Source organism: Lepeophtheirus salmonis, chromosome 4, assembly GCF_016086655.4.
Source record: "Lepeophtheirus salmonis chromosome 4, UVic_Lsal_1.4, whole genome shotgun sequence".
NCBI classification, from domain to species: domain Eukaryota; kingdom Metazoa; phylum Arthropoda; class Copepoda; order Siphonostomatoida; family Caligidae; genus Lepeophtheirus; species Lepeophtheirus salmonis.
The window spans coordinates 44,109,268-44,128,107 of NC_052134.2; the positions used below are offsets into that span (position 1 = coordinate 44,109,268).

At 30.0% G+C, this 18,840-nt stretch overlaps 1 protein-coding gene across 1 annotated transcript in view; it reads right to left on the minus strand.

Moving 5' to 3' along the window:
- LOC121116041 (metabotropic glutamate receptor 2-like) overlaps nucleotides 1–18,840 on the minus strand; it is a 148,741-nt gene that overhangs the window by 47,768 nt on the left and 82,133 nt on the right. The window contains 1 exon segment of the mRNA XM_040710240.2: nucleotides 9,222–9,571. Within this exon segment, the coding sequence (XP_040566174.1) occupies nucleotides 9,222–9,571 (350 nt within the window).

The window sequence follows — 18,840 nt, forward strand, 5'->3', positions numbered from 1 at the left end:
ATAGAAATTGATATTCGAAGTGGATCTTCTAACTTCCTAAACTTTGTAAGTGAGAGTCGTTATCCAGAAATTTTGGTTTCAAATATCAAGGGTTCCTTCTCTCATGATGTTTAGACGCCCCCGCATTGACCATGTAAAGAAATGTTACGTTACAATTTCATCAGCACAGATCCATCGATCAACAGTAACGGGGATCCATGATTCATCTCCGAAAAAAAGATTTGTCATTTTACATTGACACTAAAGTTCACTAATTTGAGTTATGCAACTCATGCATGCTTATCTTAAGCTCCATGGAAAACCTGATGCCTCGTTGGAAACCCGTAATGAGAGAGAGGAATTCCTAAAATCAAATATTCAAGAGAGGGTCGGAGCAAACCCTCACAAAATCAAATTCTATAGCAAGGGGTATTTTAGCAGAAATTTTGTTGCCATGGATTCCAAACCAGAAATACACTCATCTCCATTGACAAACACCAATTCCAAATTCGGAAGCTTACTCCAAATAGGGATTTTATTTCACAGATGTACTTCCAAACTTTTTAAATTTATTCGTTTTAAAGCTATGAGCCTCTGAATAAAAGTCACTTATTTTCAACTTGAAACAAAGATAACTCAGGTTATGAGCTTGATACAGTCATTTCAAAAATGGCTGTAGAGGTTTCTAACATTAGGCTTTAAAATATATTAACATAGTTTATCACTATATGCTTAAAATAACTTTAAACCATCAAAATAACAAAAAATGTATGGCCTTTTTTTGAAGGCCACAAGGCTAAAAGAGAAAAAATAGGTCATATAAAAAATTCAGGGGATCAAACCTACTAAGTAGAGTTCAAATTCTGTTCTTAATCCCTTTTTGTTGTTGAAAAGAGATACCTCGTGTACTTAAGGAATCATTTTATGGAGCCTATAATTGGCTTAATTTTTCAATCATGTTTGGGGTCAACATTTTTCTGGGGGTTAAAATACTCGAGACGTTTCTTTTGCTCGATTCAGTGGTATAGAGTAGTAAATTATGAAGAGGATCAAGATACTTTTGCGTAATCCAACCGAACTCATTCAAGGATGTAGTGGTTATTAACATATAATGAATCACAGCTGCAATAATAAATTGTAATCATATTTAAAAAATTGCCATAATTTAAAATATAATTGAGCAAATATTGAAGTACAATAAAACATTATGTGTCATTCAAGGAAATATATATTTACATTTATATCGAATGTGATATATATATATAGAAACTGCATTTTTGTACTTATTAATATTAAAATGGTACATTTATATTGTTGAACTAGTCGTTGCCCACGGCCTTAAATAACATTCGATATCATTTATATATAAAATTGACTACTATTAAATTTTTTGTGAAAAGGTTTGATTATTTACATAGAGTTCAATAAAGTTATATGGGTATAGTTACTCAAATAAAAAGTCGTAAGCATATCATCCAGGTCGGGATCGACCAAATTTATACTAGTTCGTTTATCTGAGTAATTTCAAAATTCGCTATGTATCAATTGAATTGTGTGGCTGTGAAACACAAAAGAAAAAACGGATAGAATGAAAGCTACATTTCATGTAACTACACTTACCCTTCCTTTGGAAATGTAGATACGGAATTATTATAGAACTTTATTAAATATTGTTGAACTAAATTTGCTATTTCAAACAAAAATCGAAGCAAAAGCTAATTTTTATTCTAAAAAATCTACAATTATAAGACTTTATAAGATATTTTTCAAAAGGGTTCAAAACTAGTCAATCATATTTAAGGATAGACTAATAGTAGCATTCTAAAGTCTTAACATATCATATTTGGAACATTTAAAACATAAGCACTACCTTATTGTACAATGTACGTACCAAAAAGAAAGTGAAAAAAGTCTTATTTTTGATCAAAACTTATTTAAGCATCAATTATATATTGACTTATACAATGAGAAGAAAAAATAAAAGCAATTCCCTCTGGATATTTAGCCATCTTATTATTGACATGAATATTGTGACAATATAAAACTTTGTTTGTATCAGTAATATTATAACAATTATTAACATAAGTGAACATTTTGAACACTTTTTTACCTTTAATATTTTATACTTTTGAATTTATAATTTTAAAATGGTATTTGAATTGGATGATTGTGAAAAATGGATATATATTCAAATTTTATACTATTACTAACGGTAGTACCCGGTGTTGGCCGGAGTTATTAGGGGTGTGTGAACAGACAAAATGAACGCCAAAGTGTTATACAACAATTTTTATGATCATACTCATATAAAATTACTCAAAACATTGATGTTCTTTCCTCAAGAATAAAAAAATAGTAATAAAACATTCAGAAAATATAAGTACGAAACGTTATGACTAATGAGCCATGGAGTATTTTAGTCTCAAGAGCACTACCTGGTTGAGTCTGAGCTACACACACACGATGTTACATGCCAAATTGGGGCAATATTTGAATTATGTGACTCCTTTGATATTTTATATATCAAAAATATGTCTATGATAAACATTGGGGAGGTCTATATACAGTGTGTACCCTCTATTCACACTCATTGATACATGCATAACGTTTACAAAATTTCATTAATATGACCATACTGTTATTTCTTATATTAAAAATGATTGTTTTTCACTTCAACAAATATATAAATACATATAAACTTTGATTTAAACAAAAAATATATATATCAAGAGCTCCCAAAGGTGTCTTTATTAATCCTTAAGGGTCGATATAGAGCTATCTGGAGTCTAAGCTTAGAAAATTAATATATGTATTTTATACATTTATATATATAATCATTTTAATTTAGAAAATTAAACTGAATATAGCGGCATTGTATAATAGAAAACTCACTCGGGAGAAGTAACTGTCTCTTGATAATAGTATGTGATAAAAGCAAAGTGAAGGCAATCTACATTATTCTATATAATTTGAAATTAAGATAATTACTCAGTCAGAGGAATAATTTGTTTTACAATGGATCCCACTTATAATGACAACTTCAGGCCATATCAAAATTTTCACTATTAGGGGGTTGTCTCTATGTCCCTGTTTATAATTACGTACACCTTTTTAGTTGTCCAAAACCTACATAAATTGCTACCTCTAAGTCTACAGTAGTTATAATCTAGTCAAACCAATAAACAAAAGGAAAAACAATTGTTTTAGTTGAATTTGGATGGAGGCTCTACATATTATTCTACAAAATTGTTATCTTTATCAAACTATGGACATTGTTTCAAACAATAACGACGACTGTATCATTTTTGATACCCATTTGTGATTCAATAAAATATTATGAGAAACTTATTGATTGTATTTGTTTATAAGTTCTTGAATTTTCACAATTCATTATATTATCCACAAAAAAAAAAAATACCAATCGTTTTATTGGGGGTATCATATTTGATATCCAATCATTTCAATTAATATTTTCGTTCTAGAATTTTGTATCAACAGGCTCAAGCACATTTTGACATGAATGAACAACACTACAAAGAAATTATGTATCTTCCTTGTATAAATATGGACATACATTTTGCTGAGCTAGCCATTCTACTTCTACCTGTTATTGTGCAAGGTTGTCCAAGAAAAAATCATCCATTGATGGAATAAGACAATATCTTTTCTCCACGACATATTCCTATTCCAAAAATAATAACAGCTTTCTAAAAAAAAAAATATATACATATATTAAATTCATTAAACAATAACACAAGAAAATTTAACCATGGAAGGGTCATCATGTTAATATTTTTTTCTATTTTTTTTTTACTAAGAGCAGTATGGTACAGCTATTGCTCAATTTATATTCATAAATTCCTGGTGGTAAGTCTGTTATTATGAACTCATATTTTCATATACTGCCGGCTTCATCATTATGAGTCAGTTGTTGTCCCAGAGCATCAAAAAGCTCTTAATACTGAACCTTCTGCTGCCTTACAGTGGGGGCCACCCTAGGCAACTAAAGAATAGATGGCAAAAGGACTCTACTTTGATTTTACAAAATGTACAATACTTCTCGAGCAGATTTGAGATCTTATTATTTGCAAATAAGGACCATTTAGCCAATTTATAGCTAAAACACTTTTATTTCGAGTTGTAAAGGGATTTTAACACTTTTATTTCGAGTTGAAACTTGATTTTACAGAATGATTGCCCTATTATTTAGAATAGGATGGTCGGGGGTGATACCAAAGTGATTCAAACTTCTTTTTATGAAAAATCTAGGGTTAATCTCCACAAATCTTCCAGAAAAGACGCTTCCAACTTTTCTGGTGCTCAATTCTTTATTAAATTATTGATTCAAAGATCAGGGATTTCTTTATATTCGGCCACTATTCGTTTACGATATTGAATTCAAATACATGTAAATATATTTGGATGTGGTGCAACCTACTGTTTGTAACCAAACGTTAGAATTTCTGGAACTGGGATGTATCCATAGTTGTAAATTTTGAACTTTTAAACAAGGGGTAATGGGCATTCACTTTAGCAAAAGGAAAACCCTTTGGATCGTATATCCTGTAAAAATATTATGTTTGGTTGTAGAGGGAGAATTATTTTCCTCATAGGCTGTTTCTCCCTCTGTTCTCTCCCTCCGCTGGTGTTTTTTTTAAAATAATTTTTTGCAAATTTATGTTAAAAACCCATTTAACAAAAACTTACTTTGATTTTGAGGTGTAAACCCCAAATCATTCCATCATTTTTTGTTAGGAAATTTTTTTTTAGGTTTTGAAATATTACCCCAAAATGGAAGAATTTCTTAAAATACCAAGTGATGTAAACATTACAACTACGAAAAATACTATAGCCTTATAATTGTACAAAGCTCATATGAGTTTTCCAAGTCAAATTTCTCATAAAAATAATGTTATGTTTTACCACATAAAGTTGTGTGTTTGGAGCTTGTGCTCCCCCCAGAAAGTATTAGAACTCAATGGTATTACCTAACACTACTGTGATATTTTAGACTCTCTATCTATAAAATCCTCGAGGCTAGACGTTTGAATACTTTGCTTGTCGTTCGGTTAAAATATATTTTGGATAAATTTTTTGTTATTTCAGAGAACTTTAGTTGAGTCGTTCGTAATTTTTATTTAATATTCTTCATCCATTTTTGTTTCAACAATTTTCCTTACAAGATCAATTATACTACAATGTCGAACAAATGGAAGGAGATTTCATTATGATTCTTCCAAAAAGAGCTAAGTTTATCAGCTTCATTTTGTTTGGATTTGTTAGTGAAGACTGTTCAGGTTGTAAGTCGGGATCTCAACCATATTTCTTCGGAGTTGGTGAACAGATTCCCCAAACGGATTTCCATCCCAATTTACCAATGTCTGCCTTAGGCCGGCCCAGATTCGGGAGACGCATGGAGACTAAGAGGAACGGAGAGTTAATACTCTGCTTTATCTCTATCTCTCTCCTGATCATTTAGATCTTAAGAACCTATATAAAAGGAGATATGTGGACCCATGTTCGCTTTTGCCTTTTTTATCCACCTAATAACGAAGATTCGTTTTGGTGTAATAAGTTTTTCGGAATAGAAATCCTGAAATGTCCCAAGTGCCCACTGGAAACAATTCCAGAGTGTTTCAGCATTTTGTCCTTGCTCTCGAAGAGAGTATTAAAACTAAGTGGCTTATTATCATCTAGAAATGGAAGTGCCCCTACCGGAAATAAATTCCATGATGAAGAAAACCTCTGGTGATTAATTAAGCTATTATTTTCCTACCCACATTCCCTTTGATGTCATTTTAATAAAGTCTAGGGATGTAGTCTTTCATTGCCATTTTACATGACTGATTATGATCTTTATTATATTTGTTAGTAAATGAACGACATATAATGTATAAAAAAATATGTTATTCTTTTGAATATTATACATTCATTGACAAATATATAAACCCTTAAACTTTTTATAATTTCAGGAAAATTATATTTTTTTTCTACATCTAAAAAAAAAACTGTGGAGACAATTTTTTATCATATTTATGCTTTTCCGTATTATTCTTTTTATGTTTATTTCACAATGAGTTATTCAAGCAAGATATACATGACAGGTTATCTGACAAGTGATTTAAACAAGTTGAAGAAATAACTTTTACAAAAGAAATACATATATACTCTTAATACTGTTCTATCAATGTGTAAGCCTCATATACATAATCCGAAATTAATACAGAAATATAATTATAATTTAGTCATACAGAAAGTTATGGAAATTTCTTTCATCTTTTTTTAACTTTTTTCAAGAAAATATATGATTTAAACGAAAATATATATTTATAAGAATTTTTTGAAGGATATAATTTTCTTTTCTTTTTTCAAAGAATTATTTCTAAAAAGAAATTCATTTTTTTTTACCTTCATGTGGGAAAATAAAGTATTTGACAATTTTTTTTTGTAAATCGAAAAATTTGTCAATCTCTTTATTAATAAAGTAAAGATTGTATGTTATACGTTTATACCTTTTCCTCAAAGAAATAACTATGTAGTTATGAGTGTAGAGCAGGCCATCATATTACAAAAGATAGAAAAAAATATTTAATAGGTTGAGGAAAAAGTATTTTCCTATTTTTTTTTATATTTCAATATTTATAAGAAGTGTTAAAATCATCCGATTTAAGCCGAGTATGCCCTGTTTTTTTTTTTTTTTAAATTCACCGATAATCTAACTTCATAATATCCCTTTTGTAGAAGCTCTTGTCTCTATTGGTAAAAAACTCGTACAGCCAATTTTCACAGACCTCTATTGAGTCTAAATTTATACCCCACAAGCACATTGGCCATAGACAAGAACATGTGGTAATCACTTGTTGACATGTCTGAAATGTAGGGAAAATGTATAAAAACTTTCCATCCGAGGTCCGGAGCATCTAGCGTGTAATCAAATATATGTGCGGCCTGGCGTTGTATTGATAATGTCTTGTTGTGTCCTATTCACAAATGCTGGCCGTTTCTGTTCGATTACCAGCTTCAAAGGTCGAATTGTTCACAGTAGCGGACATAATTGGGCTGAAAAAAAGCCGCTTGAACCACTGTTGTGCAACACGAACTGAAAGAGTATCGGGCCGTATATATTGGATTTTTTTTTGTCGCTTCGATGCGTTTCTCCCTTTCTGGTATTAAAAATGAAAAAATTGGCGAATTATTTCCTTTAAGCCCTTCGTACTCTACGCACGAAAATTCACGACTTACATGGGCAATCGCGTTACTATTTAAAAGCATTTGTAGTATACACTCACAGCTTTACAAGGATTGTTGTAAGATTCGATGTGACTAATGACTAACACGATACACTTGTTTTTAAGTAAGGGCGGGACTTACTTTTTTTTCCATTGTTTTATAAATGAATGAAATCTTGCTGGCGTTTAGATCAAATTATAATTAAAACAAATTTATACTATAAATTATGAGAATTGGATTCATTTTTACTTTTGTTTATTGCCAAATCAATCCTTGAATTGAAAATAACTATAAAACAAGATTTTTGTTGATCCCCCGAAAAAATAAGGAGCAGACAACAATCTTCCAGTCGAAATGTGAATAACAAAGTTGTCTATTATTAAAGCAACATTTATGTGTTTTCTGATATTTAATACCAAGGAGTGTGTAGCAGGTATAAATGACAATATTCAATCATTCTTTACTTTCCTTGGGTGTTGGCTTACCCCAGAGATTAGCATATTTTTCCACCGCCTTGTTTGTACATTTTGAACATATCATATTCTTTCTGTACCAAACTTTTTTGGGATTGTAATTCATTAGTTTCTGAATAATTAACAAATATTTTAAGTTATTAATTCAGTTTTCAAAGAAAGTTTTTATCCAGGCTTATTATTCATCTACCGCTAACCAAAATGCAAAATTAGATACATTGTTTTTATGAAAAAATAATTAAAAACATGCCAATTTTGGTATGTCATAATAATAAGGTGAGTGTCCAATGGTGATAAGCAACTTTTGTATAAAAAGTCATTTGTGAACATGTAATATAAAGTGGCAGAATATAAATAAAAATATATTTGATGTATTACGTTTGTATACTACAAATTAACCATATATTACTTCCCTGGAGGGCTTATGCAACCACAACACTGAAATGTCATATTTTTGCTCCATACTTACTTAATCGATTTTTTAAACTAACAGCGTTATAAAAAGGATGCTCATTAACAGAAGGTTAAAGCTTCAACTATATTTTTTTACGAGCTTTCATCATTTATCTGTCCCAATGCAAAATTGGGAAGGAGAACTAAGAAATTGCAACAGTGGCATAAAAAAAGCTCAAAATGCTATTGTCGACCATTTACTATATTTTTATTGAAAATAAAATATTCATTAGATTTATATAGTCAAACATATATTTTTATATAAAACTCATGCTTGTGAATTTAATTTTCATAAGTATTCTTATACATTCGACGATTTGAATATAATAAATGGGTGTTTTTTTAATAAAAATATGACAAATGGTCTTTTAAACTTATGTTATGTCACTTTGAGCCTTTGGATACAGGTTTCTAGTATTATATGATGAAAACAGTGTCTCTGATATAACATGTTTCTTAGCTTCTTACTGGAACGGTGAATATGAAAAAATGGTTTGTTGATTTTGCGATTATATAGTTACAACATTTAATATTCATTTCTCCAATTACATAGTATTTTAGATAATGAAAACACATGCACAAAAAATAATATAGTAAAAAATTAGTTTGAATTCTACAAATACTTATGTCTTAAACCCTTCTTTTTTAAAATGAAAATATAGTTTTTTTGATTAATTTATGAGTTAAATGTTGCTAATCAGGTAATTATTTAGTGGTGTATTTTTGTTGGTATTAAAAGATTAACTGAAGGGTAGGTTGCTGTATAAATGGTAAAAAATAATTATATTGTTTTTCTGGAATGTTCAGATCAGAGAATAACAAATGTACATAAAATGTATTATTTTTAAAAATAAAAAAAAATATTAAAATATATTTTTCGTTAAATAATGTTATCTTTCAAATATAAAGATCACAATTATCTTTTTCTATAATTATCTTGCAATAATTGCTATTGTCTCAACTTGTTTCATCGATGGGATAAGTTGATTACAACATTGATTACATCAGAAACTCTTTGTTTTTTCCATAGGTAAGGAGAAAGTCCCCTATATAATTATAATTATTCTTTATTGTTATATCACTCACCTTGTACGATCCTCGTCTACAAAGAGCACAACTGCGCGTGCCATGGGTTTGGAACTCAAAATATCCACAATACGATCAAACTCTTCATCCTTGGCATTCCGGCTAATCTTTGTAGATACAGCAACACATATCCCATCCTTTTTCGCAAGAGCGATAAAGGAGGCAATGCCCTTCTCCCCATACTCTCCCTCAGCTGCCACTGTGCTAACATATGACCATTTCATCATTTTTGATATTTCTACCATGGCCTGTGCCTGGAAATTATCTGGAGGAACGACACGTGAGAAATATTCGAAACGTGTTTTGTCGGAGAGTTCTGTTGAAGTGGAGGCGTAGCTGATTTGAGGGATCTGGAATAGTTAATGTTTTATTTTAAATTAATTTTCTGTGGTGGTAATGATCCTAAAGAGTGTTTTATAAGATAATAGATTATATATTTAACAGAAAATCACATAGTGTTCGAGGCAAAGTGATTTATTTGTATTACATAAAACACGTTCAAGATAATGTTCAAAATAACATAATTTAAATTTTATTCCACTATTATTGTATAATTGTGCTTATTCTATAATTTAGTTTACAAACAGTTTATTTTTAGATGTTACTGCAATATTAAATCCATTCTGTTTCCAAAAAATAAGTTGATTATTTTCAAACATAGGTCTTTTATAAAAAATAGGTTTTTGAAAAATTTCAAGAATAAATAAATAAAAATGTCATCCGAAACTAGTCAACCTTTAAAAAGAACGTTCTAGTCATAGCCTGTCCCATTCTGTTAAAGTTTGAAGTGCCCACCATAGATATATTTTTGATTAAAGAACTGGTAGTAACCATTTAAATATATTGATAAAATTTTCCATAAAAACTTTCAGGAACATTATTTAATCGCGTAACAAATTAAATGATTAAACTTTTCGATTGATACCCATTCGATGCAAACAAAAAAAAAACCCGAAAAAATCGAATAAATCAAACTCACATCGATCCCGAATCTGATTGGCTGCCCTCCCATTAGTATAAAAACTTCAACAACATCTAACAAATCATTACACAAGTCCTGTTTGTCTTCTACTCCGCAACTTCATATAAGTCCAGGATTCCTACAGGCCTCAATAAGTTGGTTGGGTAATAAATTAATTATTTAAGGAAGTATGACTAAAGCAAAACTTTTTTTTTCAAAAATCAAAATGCTGCATAGATATCACGTCTATGTAGCAGTTGTAGGTTCTAAATAGTTTTTATGTACATATTATTGCAGAATTAATGACAGATGGAAGACTCACGGTTCTAATTGCACGCTTTGTTCTGTGGTGGTTGGGTCTTTTTTCTTTAATTTAGTTTATTATATTATCTTATACGTAGCAACATCACTTTTACAATTTGGAATGAATTCTTGATAATTAATTCCATATTCCGGAATATTCTAATAAAAAACTGGAATTAAAGGAAGTGTTTAAGGAATTTGATTAAATTAACTCCGTAATTACTTTTTGAATGATTATTTTATTGATGACAATAATTGTTTGAATAAAGAATCATTTGGTCGTTGACAAAGGTATACTATATGTACTTAATGAATTTGAAATCATGTTTTAAATCTTTTTTCAAAAATGCCGGTCTGCTGTTGAGTACCAAGTTGTCGAAGTGGATATAAAAATGCTCGAAAAGACTACACTGTGTCTCTACACTTGTTCCCTCAAGATGAATGCATAAAAAGTGTCTGGCTTGGAGTGATTCCTAGGCAATGCGAGGCAGTGTAGGTAAATATGAGAATTAAAAGGTTTGCTCTCTTCAAGACGATGCTTTTGTTATAGTAAGCCGAAAAAGCTCCGGAAGAGACGAAAAAAAAACATATTTGAAACCATATTATATTCTAAACTTTTTCCAAATCTTCCTAAGTACTTGTCTAATCATAAACATGAAAGAGCAACGAAAGAAGCCACATCATTCGTTATTTTGCTTTGAATGATTTTAATAATTAAATAATATTAAAAGTTCAACTCTCAGCAGCAAAAAAGAATGATATTCATCAATGAATAGTTCACTTTAATTAACTCTCCTACAGCCCTTAGACGTTATTCATCAGATTATTAGGTATTATCTCTCGTTTTGCAAATCACGAGTCCTGCAATGTATCACCAAAAGTCAATTTATGAAGTAAACTTAGCTTTGCCTAATCATCTTAATAAACTTTCTTCTTCGTTTACAATCAAAGTGAGATCATCATTTTTATCAAGAGAATACTTGTCTGCAAGATCTAAGTAATTATCAAATTTCTAGAAACGTTATATGATTAAAATTGCTCAAAAGTTAATCTTGAAATCAGTATATCCAACACTATTGAAAAATAAGCGTTTTACTAGCTAACAGTATTTTCCATGAGAGCACCATTGTTACTTTATTACTTTACTCCTCATCACACCCTAGATGGAAAATAATTGGAAGCTTTCTCTCCATTGTAAGAGCTTCATTGAACATCGTCAATCTTAAGACACACTCAAGGGAATTAGAAAAATAGATACATCTAACAAACCGCTTAGTTCAGGTATTGAAATTTTTCCGTATCTTTAGAAATGTAATACTTGAATGAAGCTTTAGCAGAAAGTAGTATCAAACCCAAAAATGAGTCTCACAATAGAAACGTTACTGCAGTATACGTCTTAACAAAGTGCTACTTTAATAACGTTCTTCTTGGGCATGATAAAGTGATTTTATTGAGTCAAGATTTGGCTGTTACTGTCAGTTCCCGGGAACCATTTTAATGTTTTTGTAAGACAAATACTTGATTTTGGTCAAAATTGTGAATCTAATCATTTCTTTAAATGCTTGTTTGATCACTGTTCTATTCAATAACTTAATGTTATGGCTACACATTATTTAAAAAAATTTAATGATGATATTAATATGAAAAGATGAGCTGCAAACTCAAAGAAAGATTGTGAAAAACTAAAAAAATCTTCCAGCTAAAATAATTTAGACTAATATTATTATACCTTATTTAATAATATTATTGTTTTATTGTTCAGGGGAAATGTAACATATGATCTTCTTGTTAAATTAAATAGAAGATTTATTGTCACATAAATAAATTATTATTAACTTCTAAAAAAAGAAAGGAAATATTTCACACATCCTGAAACGTGAAAAAAAAATGTGTTTTCCGTGATTCCAGAATTCTGCTATATTAGCTACAACTAATCAACTTCTTATTTATATAATTGGTTTTTTACAAGAAACAGTGTCCAATCGGGGTTTCTTAAGAATTTGGTTCGTTATGTTCAAAAGTCTGCAATTTTAGGAGCGTTGAAATAAATAATTATTTAAAAAAAAAATCAACTTAGGGATAGAAATACCTTTAAAAATTTGTACTTTTAGAGAACCAAGTGTATTAAAAATAAATATCTTTGGTCAATGGTAAAAGCGTTAGTCTTCCTATGTTTCTCTGTCTTATTATTGGATCCAAGTTAGGGAGGATCAATTGAAATTAGGGGATCAGTTTGTTTTTTACAATCAAAAAATTTACTGAGAAGTACTTTTTTCCCCGTATTTCCCCATAAATATATTATTTTCATCTATTTATAGTATTAAAAACTCACATTTGACATTACTGAAATAGAAATAGAAAATATTGCCGAAATAAAAGCTTGCCGAATGGTTCATTAAAGTCATAACACTTTGAATTTTAAACTTCATAAAGACAATTAACATAGGAACTTCAACAAAGTTAATACTTTAAATGGACGTGTGTCTGAACTTTTTTTCATCATTAATGTAGACATCCTTACCGGTAATGTTGGCTTCCAGGTGTCGGTGTTATTTATTTCGAGTCTGAAAAGTTGTTTAAGCAGTTAACATTTTGGTTGTGTAAGCCTTTTACACGTGCACCTTTTTTGGCCTAATTCAAGTGTATATGTGATGTACTACATGTAATGTTAATGCTATCTATATATTTATTTTGAAACACTGGACAATATAATTAATAATTTTTTTTTTGTTAATGTTGTACAGGGTGCTACAAAATAATATCATTTTACCAAAAGGCAATAATACAAGTTTTATAAAAAAGTAAAATTTGATTTTTGCTAATTTCTTTAGCATAATTATGCATGAAGTTATTCACGTTCAACAAATTTTGCTATTTTCAAATTATGATTATGAATTGAAAAAGTTGTTTTTTGTATATTAAAAATTAAAGCAATTTACTGATTTTATAAGAATATACATATAAATACTTAAGACATAAATTGCAATTACTTTAATTTTGTAAAATGTTAGGTCGAACCATTTTTTTACAATATTTATTTTCGAAGGCACGATTGTTTTTTGAGCCTGTGAGCCCCACTTTTTTTTAATTGAGTAACTCTGTACAACCCACAATAAAACCTTAAATTTTAAGTAATTAAATAGTTAATTTTCGGTGGTAGCTGGGGATTAAACAATATCATTGTAAAATACACAACCTGACCCAGGAGATAAAAGTTTACTCTGTATGCATACATACTTATAGTCATAAAAGTAAACCAATGTAATTAAATAGTTGAATATAGAATTTATCATAGGTATCAAACCCTAATAAATAACAGGGAAACGAGATTTCGGGAGATAAACTTTAGTATTTACTATGTATTTTTGCAAATATTTATGCATATATAAACTTATTAGTAATAATGATTTCCTGGAAATATTTAGAAAACGCTCAAGTTTTCCTGAAAGCCCAAGATTAAAAAAACAAAAAAAACCTTTCGAAAAAGACAGTCCCTCATATAAATATACGACAAAATTTACAATTTTAAAAGATAATCATCAAGAGAAAAGGTTTTTTCTTCTCAAATTTGATTATGTATAGGTCAAAGGGATCCTATACGTGAATGAAGACGTCACATTCAAACGCTCCGTTGAGTAATTGATGATCTACGACTTTTGTATAATTTAACAGGATCATTTTTTATAAATTGAAAGTACGTTTTTAAATAAATTTATATTTCAAAAGAATGGCTTTTAGAGAGAGATAAGAAAGGGAAAGCTGAAGGTACATTTTTTGCTTATTTTTCAAGGTTTAATAATTCTTTTCTTAGAGTAGTATACCTATGTATGAAAGAATATTCTCTAAAAAGATGAAATCATGCTTTGCTTTCTAAGGAAAAAAAAATGAAGGTTTGTAAAATATAGTACATATATTATGTGTGCATTTATGAGTTCTTTTCTTCCCATATGCCCAATAAATTATACAAAATATATTAGAATGAGCTTGAATAGCAATTATTCAAATTCTGTATAGCCACAAAAAACTGACAAATTATAACATTAAAGACCAACCTGTATCAATTATATTTTTACCACTATATCATTGCTCTGGATTTTTTCTACAAAAGAGACGGAAATATCTTTGGAATATTTTTTTTTGTCATATTTTTACTTTAAATAAATTTTTAACCCTCTGTGACTGAACTAGGACATTATAGGATAATAAAAAATTGTTGAGTTTTTATTAACTTTTTTTGCATAAAAGTAAATTATTTCAAGCAATTCCATTTGGTTTCTGGGATCTTTTTCTTCAATGCTTCAGACCTTCTGAAGCATACAACAGTCTCTACAAAGTTACAATATTGTAGTTATTATATTACAAAGTACACGCAACTTCCTTATCAACAACTGATTCATACAAATTAGATTTGATATTTTCCTATAAAATAATGAATATTTTATTAAAAAAATCATGCAAAAAATAAATTTAATTTTTCACTGTAACGATAACAAACCGTATTTTGTAAAAACCTAAAAGTCAAATTGCTAAGATTATTTGAAAATAAGGATTTTTTTTTCTCAATGTTATAAATTAATAAAAGTATTTTTAGCATTTCATTTGACAATTTGAAAGAGCAAAATGAATAGAATGGTTAAAAAATGGTACACAATTTAAATGACGTAATTATTATAATGGAATAACATTTTTATAATGTAATTGATAAGGTTTATTTTTGCGTCTCGTATTCACAAAGTTCAGTAACTGCGTTGTTAAAGGAATGTTTAATAACAAAGTGGGATTTACATATATTAATACATATAACTGTAAGTGTCTGTTTGTCGAGCATGCAGTTAATATCTTTGACCTACGTGTGACTACTTGGTCTGAAAAAAATCAAAAATTTCTCGACATTTGTGTGTTTTAGCACATCACGCCAAATAAAAAGAATAGAAAAGGAGAGTATAAAAAAAGGTAGGGTGACTTCAGAGGAATTTGAGCAATCTCCTGCTAATCTGTATATTTATAATAAGATTTGATTGTTTATCCTCTATGGCTTGGGATTGGAGGCTGATATTCTATACCGAAAACACAAAAAATACTTGTTGAAGCTGAAGGAGAGTAGATAGGGATTGAGTCATAAATTAAAAAGTGAGCCATACTAAAAATTTGTTTAATTTTGATGCCTAGAAGTTGTTGCTCAGCCTTTGTCATAAATTCAAGTTTTATCATTTTCAGGGCACTTCAATATTCTTCAACCCAACTCCCCAATCCCATGAGGGTGTCAAGAGATGATCTTTTGACATATAACTATTTTTTTTTTTTGAGATGGAATAAATAATTTTCTCTCCTGAACCTTTATAAAAAACTGTGTCTCTGCCCTTTCAAGGTCTGAACAAAAAGTTAGGAAACTATTGTTGTGTAGGCATATGCATTAATATCACGTTACATATTTATTCGCAAGTAGAGCTATCTTCAAGAAGAGAAACGTTCAATTTCCTATGGGATTTCCAGGTATTCCTGGAAAAAGATCTATAATATGAAGTGTGAATGGTCAAATATGAAAGAAGGACGTCTCTTAAAGTGAACTTGATGTTTCAAAATTTGGAAAAAATGAAATGTATTTAAGTCTGCTATTAATGTTTTACCTTTTTTCCTTAAGTCAAATAAAGTTTATTTTTCTTCAGCAATAGACCAGCGTCTTTGAGGCCAAGTTAAGTGATAATTTTTTCCAAGTAATTATTGTTTTATAAACTATGCAACCCATTATAGTTAAGTGAATCCCAACATGGCTTTATTTGTGATATTCAGGTCCTATATAATTATGTTATTTTTATCTTAACCATCCGAAATATTATCTATGAAAAATTATTCCTGTTCATTTGGGGACCATCGATTGCGTATACTCTTACGGTTTCGTCAAAGACAGTTGCTTCTAATGTGAGAAAATTACCTTATGTGTAGGACTGAATTAGTTTGGAGCATAGAACTTTCTTCATTCAGAGCAAAAATCACCTGCCTGGGTATGAAATTTTGGAAGTATAATTAACTGAGTAGCACAAATGTGATGAGGAAAAAGGTAATCAACTCTATAAAAATCCTTCAGGCGAGTATCCACAAGAGATACTATGTCAGGAAAACAAATCATCCTCCAGTAATTGAGAACCTTAGAGGCTCTAGAATGGTAAGATATAATGTCGACGACGAAAATAATAATGAAATCTTTATATTTTTATATTAAGGTAGAATACCAGGAGAGACAAATATTTGGACTAGAAATAGATTTCATAAAAAATTTTAAGATCTTTTTTTTATTTGACCTTGTTCAGTACGATTTGGGGTATGAATTTTCGAGACTACCATAATGGTTTCAAAAGCAGAGTTATGGTTGGTATTTTCTTCATTAGATTTAGCTCATAAACTCACAAATCAGTTTGAGGGTACTCTTAATGTATTTTAACTCCTTCAATCTTTTCAGGTTCCTGCTCCGTTTGGATTTTCCCCGACATATAAATATTCGACGAAGAATATTCTGGAAATATTATAGGATTTTTCAATATTGTTGTTTGGAGTAGTTCAGCTCATGAAAAATGGGGGTTATGACTGAGTTATGTTCTATAGAATTAAAGAAATTTGGGTCTTATAGCCGGTACCTAATTACTCCGGGCAACATCAGGAACTAACACAGGTAAAATAATAAAATAAAATAAAAAATTCAAAACTAGCCTGAGCCGGAATTAATTGAACTATATGGTATGCCGCTAACCAATAGACTAACCGTGATCTCAATTTGATCTTATACAAACCAAAAAAGTGGAGTGGTCACTGCCTAGGTGGAGTCAAGAGATTTATCAAAGCTAATCCTGGCATCACAATGGCTGATCATGCTCCTAGGAGATCTAATAGTAGAGGGAAGGTGACCAATGCCATCACATACGACTTAGGCTTTAACTCTCACATTATGGAGAGGTGTCCCCTTCTTACCACGAGCATCAAAGACTTATAGTTACGAAGAGGCAAAAAAACTCAGAAGAATTTGTAAATCCGATCCTGGCATCATAAAGTGATGGGTCAAACTACATCTTGGATACAGCTACAAGCCAAAAAAGGATCACTGGCTGTCAGAGGACAAAGATAATAAATTTCCATCTGTGATGAATACCATGTTCCTGTAAAAGATGCTGCTGTTTGGTTTTGTCACCAGTTACAGGAATGTGATCCCGGATTACATTTTTGACAAAGGTGTTAAGTTGACCTCCTCAGTGTACTCTTCTTAAAAATCTTGGGGTCCTATCGCTGGAAGCAAGATATTGTCCAGATACAGGGGGGTCTATGTTGATTCAAGAGTCATGACCTTGTCATGCTACTAAAACTGTCATGCATTATCTTCCATCTGCCAGTTCCACGTCGTTATTAAAGCTGATGAGTGGTTTTTCAACAGCCCTGACCTTAGCCTGTTTGATTTCTCATTGTGGTAAGATCTTCAAAGGAAGGTAAACGAACATATACATAGCTCATAGAAAATCTCAGTAGCTCTTTATGCAGAGGAATAAGCCCTGCTTCAAGAAGTAAGATTTAATAAAAGATTGCTCAGCTTTTATGTCCCGCTTATAGTTGGTGATCAATGCCGAGGATAATCATATTAACACATATAACATCTAATGGCTCTATTTAAATTTCATATGAAATAAATTTTGAATTAAAATGACATCTACTATCTTTTAAGCTTACTTGGGAATATTGTCTGATTACTTCTGCCATCCAAATATAGTAAATTAGCAATGTATACTATTTTTAAGAGAAAGACAAAAATGAAAAAAATTCCGGCTATTAAAGTACCACAGTTCAGTTTATCCAGTGCTTGGACAATGAGGGACTAATATGATTTAGAAAACATTAACTCTTATTTCGTGTCATTATGGAATAAAGACAAGACATTTCTGATTAATACAACTACGAAGTAGTGTTTATAATTATTTATTTTCTTAAAATTTCTATTTTAATATTAAAGGTCGCTATACACCCTTGGGAAGTACTTGGCTTAGGATTTGTAGAGAAGTAAGAGAAGGTCAAGTACAGTACTACAAAAAGTTAGTTAGATTAAAATAATGAGATAACATTTTATTTTGGGTTAGCAAATATGGATTCATATTTTGACTCAATTTGGAATATGAATGGGCAGATCAAAAATGAGTTTCCAGACAGCCATGATAGTTTTACTGTGTAAAATGTTGTATGAAATCGTTTTAAAGAAATATAACTAAATGAAACTATATTAATTTTCTTATTTAACCAGAACTTTGTTTTCTAAAGATTTCATTACAATGATTATTTTAGAAACAGTCGAATTGATATTTGTGGTGCTTTAACACAAAA